The sequence below is a fragment of the Chinchilla lanigera genome, unplaced genomic scaffold (genome assembly GCF_000276665.1).
Source record: "Chinchilla lanigera isolate Chin_1 unplaced genomic scaffold, ChiLan1.0 scaffold00017, whole genome shotgun sequence".
Lineage (NCBI taxonomy): Eukaryota > Metazoa > Chordata > Mammalia > Rodentia > Chinchillidae > Chinchilla > Chinchilla lanigera.
In genome coordinates this window covers 12,911,844-12,918,273 of record NW_004955418.1, presented here as the reverse complement: position 1 = coordinate 12,918,273, position 6,430 = coordinate 12,911,844, and the positions used below count along the sequence as shown (strand labels likewise).

Sequence of the window (6,430 nt, the reverse complement as noted above, 5' to 3'; positions counted from 1 at the left end):
CATAGATTTGGGTGTTGGGTTATCTCATTCACTTTTCTGGAATAACTTTACGTCTCCATTCTGTAGATTGTAATTCCTATTAATCTGTTCTCTAAATTCCCAGCCCTCCCATATCATACTCTAAATTGATGAGAGTCAATCTGTAAACTCTGCTTCCTTTAAGAATCTTTCTGGGTCTTAAAGCACGTCTTCCACTTGTGATTGAACTGCCAGCCCTTAGCCAAGAACTCGTGGGAAACTCACCCAGCCTTTAAGACCTCGACAGACACCTTCTGTTAATGCCCTGCACCACACATTCTACTCACTTCAAGAGCCCAGAACTCTGCCTCATTAGATAAGAGAGACTTCCACATTCTGCTCAAGATCCTGGTGGCTGCATGGCATCTGTGAAGTTGTTTTTCTGCAAAAAATTATCTGGCCCTCTGTTCTTTCAAGAATCATAGCCCATGTATATGCACAGTTTTTCACAAATACTTACATTCCTAAAATGTGTTCACATTTCTTATTGGTTATGCTGTGCCTACTTAAATATAATCCTCTTTCTTTCTTATTATTGAACAGTTGCCTTTAGTTGTCTAACATTCCCATTCTGCCTTCACAAAATAATATACTTTCTTATATTTTTGTTTTTGTGATTTCATATTTTTTTCCTAGACTGCAGAACTCTGTATTTTTTCAACTTCCATCATTTGCATCATTAGATGTGTGCCTCAGTTGCTTTCTTCTTTGGGACAAAATACCCTACACATACAAGTGAAAAGGGGAAAGGTTTATTTTAGCTCACAGTCTGTAGAGGTTTCAGGCCATAGTTGGCTGGCTCCAAGGCATAGTGTCATGGGAGAGGAGGAACAGTCCATGGTATGGTGAGCGGGAAGCAGCAGTCCCTTCCTTCTTCTTTCCCTTTTTATTCCATCCAGGCTACAACCCTATTGATTAGCGCTACCCATAGTCTATGGGTGTTCCCTCTTCAGTAAATCCATCATCCACACCCAGAACCATGCTAAGGCAATCAGTAGACTAATCTGGTATCACATACCATGATCTAGTAACTCACACAACGGTCCAGTCTCTCCCAAATGCCCCATCTATGATTGCAGGAAGCTTTGGGAGGATATCTAGGCATAAGTCATCACACAGTAGAAGTTTTCTGCCTTTTAAAGTAAAAGAACATGAAATTCCTTCTATAGGTATGAGGATAGAAATGATCACTAGCAAATGATCATTATAGCTCAGCCTTATTATTTATGGCTAAGAAGGAGATTTTGATACCACCTAATACTTAATGAAGTTTTCCTGCATTCTACTGAACTGAAAATTAAATCCTATTAATATCGTTTGCTCTTTTTTCTTATTGTTAGAAACACAATGTTAAATACGTCAATTCTCAGATTCCCTAAATGTTAGAAGTGGCCATATGACCCACTTTTCGCCATAGAGATACGTGTTATGGGCATTAAGTGGGGCTTTAGAGTAAGTTATTGTTTTCATTGTTTAACAACAAAGAAAGCTATGCCTACACACAAATGGCTTCCATTGTGATATTCCTATCCCCCTTACACTTGGACTCTCTGCCCAGGAAGTTTATACTGCAACATTGAGAGGCACTTGACCCATACAGGTCTCTGATCCTAGAAGAATAGAGATAATACAACCAGATACAAACATGAAATAAGTCTGTGGCTTGCAACCAATTTCAGCTGAAGTCAACCTCTGCTTGAGCAAAGATATGTGAGAAACATTTATATGCTGTATAATACAAACAGTTCTTTTGGTTATTTGTTATGCAGTATTTTGTAGGAACAGTTGATTGAGACAATAAGCTAGAATCAAATCATAAAGATGTTTAATTAGGAGACTACAGTAATGTGGTGTATAATAATCCACTTCTGCAGTGAGACTGCCAGAGTGCAGTATTCAATTGTATTGTTTTTAATCACATGAGTTTTAGTGAAATTAATTACCCAGTGTTGGAGTTTTCTCAGTTGTAAAATAGGAACAATTATAATGTATTTTTTGAGGGTGAAACAAGCTAATCATTTAATGTTTATCTGATATGTACTAGATAGTTAATGTTCACAATCATTATTCAACTCAAGCCAGTGAGTTCAGATTTCATTTAGCAGGTCAGTGGCTTTTAATTATATTTCCATGAAAGATGGAACTTTGGCTGACTGAGGTATTTTAGTCTTTGATAAAACATATTGGCTTTTTCTCAGTATGCAGTGAATTTAAGAAATTTGACATAACTTTATTCTAGAAATCTTTATCACCTACATATTTTTAAATCTTTTGTACTAGGGACAAACTGTAAGCCAAGTGACAAGTAAAACTATAATATATTAATAGAAAAATTCAGAAACAACCAATTATACTAACTTCAAATTTAATTTTTGTGTATACATGTGGTACTGGGGTTAAACCCAGACCCTTCATATTAAGGTACAAACCCAGACTTTTATTACTTTTAAATTTTGAGACAGGTTCTCCCTCATCACTGAATTGTCTACACTAAACTCAAACTTGCAATCTTCCTGGTTTGGCCTATCATATTTCTGGGATTAGAGACGTGTAATACTGCACCTAGCTGAAATCTATTCTAAATAGGTATGTATGTTCACAGTCATCATTTTTAAACTGCAGAGGCAAAACACAATATATTTTCTCAGAAAACTGGTTGCTCATTCTTGTGATAAACCTGACTATATCTTTCAGGAATATTTTACAAAAATGATATTCTACGAAGAACACAATACCTGGGTGTGGTGGTACACGCCTGTAATTCAAGCACTCAGGAGGATCATTGCGAGCTGGAGAACAGGCTGGGCTACAAAGTGAGTTCAAGGCCAGCCTGAACTGCATAGGGAGACCCTGTCCCAAAAAGACAATAACAAAGAACACAACAATTTCTCGACTGTTGGCTTACTAAGATTGTTACTGAGGATTGAGAATTTCTGAAAAAATGTATCTGATACTTGACTCTCATTTCATGGTAAATCTAAATTTGAAAAGCTTAACTTTAAAGGAACAAAATTTAAATAAATAAAGGGCTAGAAAGCAAGTAGGGGGGCTGGGGATTTAGCTCAGCGGCAAAGCGCCTGCCTGGCAAGCACAAGGTCGTGAGTTCGGTCCCTGGTACCGGAGGGGGGAAAAGAAAAAAAAAAAGAAAGCAAGTAGGAAGATATACACCTATAGAAATATGAATGTGATTACTACTTATAAGCAGGGAATAGAAAGAGATGGATTAATAGAAAAGATGTTGGGGAAATAAACACTATTTGACAACAGACACATGCAAATGTTGAGGAGAAGAACTTTTCTTAAACTTTTGTTATAAATTAAAATCATCACAAGAACTGGTATAGAAATACACATATGGTCTATATTACCATTTTCCAAAATTATGACTGAGAAATTCAGGAATTGTGACCCAGAATCCATATATCCCCTGCTTTACTCTGATTTAGGTGGTTGGGAGTCACATTTTGATAAAATTAGAATATAGCTTTCTCTAACCATTTGGAAACATTTGTTTGACTCTGAGATTCAGAATCATTTAGCTTTTTCTCTGTCCCAGTTACTACTGGTAAGGACTGCTGCAGATGGTAAGTAAAAGGTAAATATAACTCCACAGTTTTATGCCTCAGCACCTGGCAGGAAGATGTTCCATGGATAAAGATGAAAAATATAATGATAAAATCATAGTTTTGGAGATAGGAAAGGTAATCCACGTTCTCCTTCCTTCTTTTCTTCCTCCCCTTTTTATTGTTTCTTTGAATTGAATTCTGGACTTGGCAGGTTGACAGAGACCACTATGAAGTGGTTCTGAGCAGGATTTAATATTAACCAATTGGCTTTCCATGTTTACCTGTGAGTTGTCTGAAGTTTAGGCACTTTGTCTAAAGATTGGCAGTGAACTCATAGTAAATGAACCTCTATGAGTCACTGGTCACCGCTAAGGCCTGTACTGGCCTGTGAAGCTGTGATGCCTTGAAGGATAAGATAAGGCCACATCTGAGGACGTGTGGCTCCAACCCCAGTTAACTTAAAGGAGACTACGGCTGCAGTCTCCACACTTCTACAATAAATACCAACCTAAAGATAAGGTAGTTCTCTTGATTGACATAATTAACTACTTCGAAAAATTCTCCCAAGGTCCTGCTCAGAGTCCCAAATTTTCGGGGGAGGGGTGTTTTGCGGGGGCTCCAGTACTGGGAATCAAACTCATGACCTTGTGCTTGCCAGGCAGGTGCTGTGCTGCTGAGCTAAACCCCCAGCCCCAAGTCCCACATTTTCTTGAGTATCCCCTCCCTTTCTTTGTAAACCAAATAAATATGGGCTGCCCAAACAAGTCTTTGTCTATACCCAGAGAATATCGAATGCTATAAGAGAGTTAGACCCTCCTGGAGCCCTGAAATCATTTCAATTGCCTCATTTATTTAAGCCTTCACTGTCTAGTCAGTTGGGAGATTGCGGTCTTGATCAGCCTGCAATAACTAAGGGTTACTTAACCAGATAGAAGGTCATGGAAGAGCTGCATTACTAAATAACAACTTTCTTTCACATATGGTTTAGGACAAAGATCTGTGTAAAGATGGTGGGAAATCAAGACAGCCACTTTACTATTGATAAATATCAGTTGGAAGCTGAAATTTGGACTTCTTCACCTAACATTAAGATGCCTACTCCTGCCAGTTCCATTAAGCTGCATCTTCCAAGATCCCTGAAAGCAGATAAAAGACTCATCTTGTTCACCTCACTTAAAACTGTCCTCTTCAAAGTTTGTGGTGTAGATCTCGTAATAGTTTTTATTTGTAACATACACTTCAGAAGTCAAACTTAATGTGATTATTGCTGTTACCTTTACTTGAGCCTAAATATTTTTGTCTTTTTCTCCTAGCTTTATTGAGGTATATAACTGACCAATAGGACTACCTTAGCCAATTTAATTACCAAATATACCACCACACATAGTTACAATTTTTATTTGGTAATATTTTGAAATTTTTTCTATATAGATTTAAGATTTAATGCTATTAATAAAGTTTATGAATACATAAAAACACTAAATATCATAATGTAACTTCTTTCTTTCTCATGTATTAACTACACTGAGTAGTGGGTTTTATTTTGGCAGATTCATACATGCATATAAAATACTTTGATCATTTTCAGCCCCTATTACCTTTCTTTCCCAGCCTCTCCCTAGTGAACTAAATTTTATGAAGTTATGGGGCAAGTTTTATCTGTTCACTAACCAATATCCAAACTTTCGTACACAACTAAGCCAAAAGTTCAAATTCTAAGTGACTTGTCAAACAAATATATTTAAAAAGAACATTAATAGTTACTTTGATTCTTGTCAGATGTTATCCTGTTTGTTAATACTTACTCAAACTCAGGTTTCATATTACTGATGGCAAATTTAAAATGACAAAAGCTATTGAACTGTCTGCAAGAGAAAAGAGCTGCAAAAACTCAGTCTGAGCCCAATTTCGGTAAAAGAAACAAAGAGCTGCAGAGTTTAAGTGCTAGGGTGGGCAGACCATAGGCCACCTGTGTCTGGTACCTGACTACACTCAGAAGTATAACTGAGCTTTCACCTGTCTCCATCACTGGAGGTCTTCTCACAACCTGAAACAAGGAATTTGCAGAGGGTTAGGGTCATATCCTCCACAAAATGAGAGATAAGCCACTATCTTTCCTTTTCCATCTTAATGTCTCCCAAGTCCTTCAAACTGACAAAAGCCTTTTATAAAAAGCCAGCTCAAAGGGGCAGAAAAAGAACTGACAATTCTACATTGTCTAAAGTGATGTAAGTAAAGTCAGGGGCCAGCAGGCAAAAAATGGTCCGTTTAGTCTGTAATCAAACGGGGGGACTAATTAATAATTAATCATCATTATTAATAGGTTCGTTTATTAATTAGGTGTGTTTTTGCAGTTTTCCAACAAAGAATTCAAATTATCAGCTTCATTTTTTTATGGTTCCCTCATGAAAACAGCTGATACGCACATAATTTTTTTACACATTCTTGCTCATTTATCCTAAACCTTCCCTTTTGTATTAAATGCTGAAGTGGAAGAGCAGCAAACAGTCCCTGCCGCGCCTGCGTCTCCACTGATCATCACTGCGCGTGCGCCGTCTGCTCTGCGCGTCTGACGTCACAGAGTGCGTCCTGCCCTTCCATATTAGCAACTTTAAGCGTCCATAGCAGCTGTGGCCGCTGAGATGTACGAACTTCCGGTTGTTGCGGGCTCCGCGGCAGGCACTGCCTTCTCTTGCCACCTGCCGTCAGGGGCCTTGGCTCCGGGTCTGGCCAGCGCTTCCTCCCCAGACGCGCCCATGTTCTCACGCGCAGCCGGCGTGGCGGGCCCGGCGGCGCCCGCGTGGTGAGAGGGCGGCCCGGGGACTATGCCGGCCCAGCGCTGCCGC

General features: G+C 38.7%; 1 protein-coding gene across 1 annotated transcript in view; it reads left to right on the top strand.

Annotated features, from left to right (window-relative positions):
* Positions 1 to 6,177: 6,177 nt before the first annotated feature.
* The window catches only part of Fam174a (family with sequence similarity 174, member A), a gene marked incomplete in the record, with an annotated part of 34,632 nt that continues 34,379 nt past the window's right edge, over positions 6,178 to 6,430 (top strand). The window contains 1 exon segment of the mRNA XM_013513060.1: positions 6,178 to 6,430. Within this exon segment, the coding sequence (XP_013368514.1) occupies positions 6,410 to 6,430 (21 nt within the window).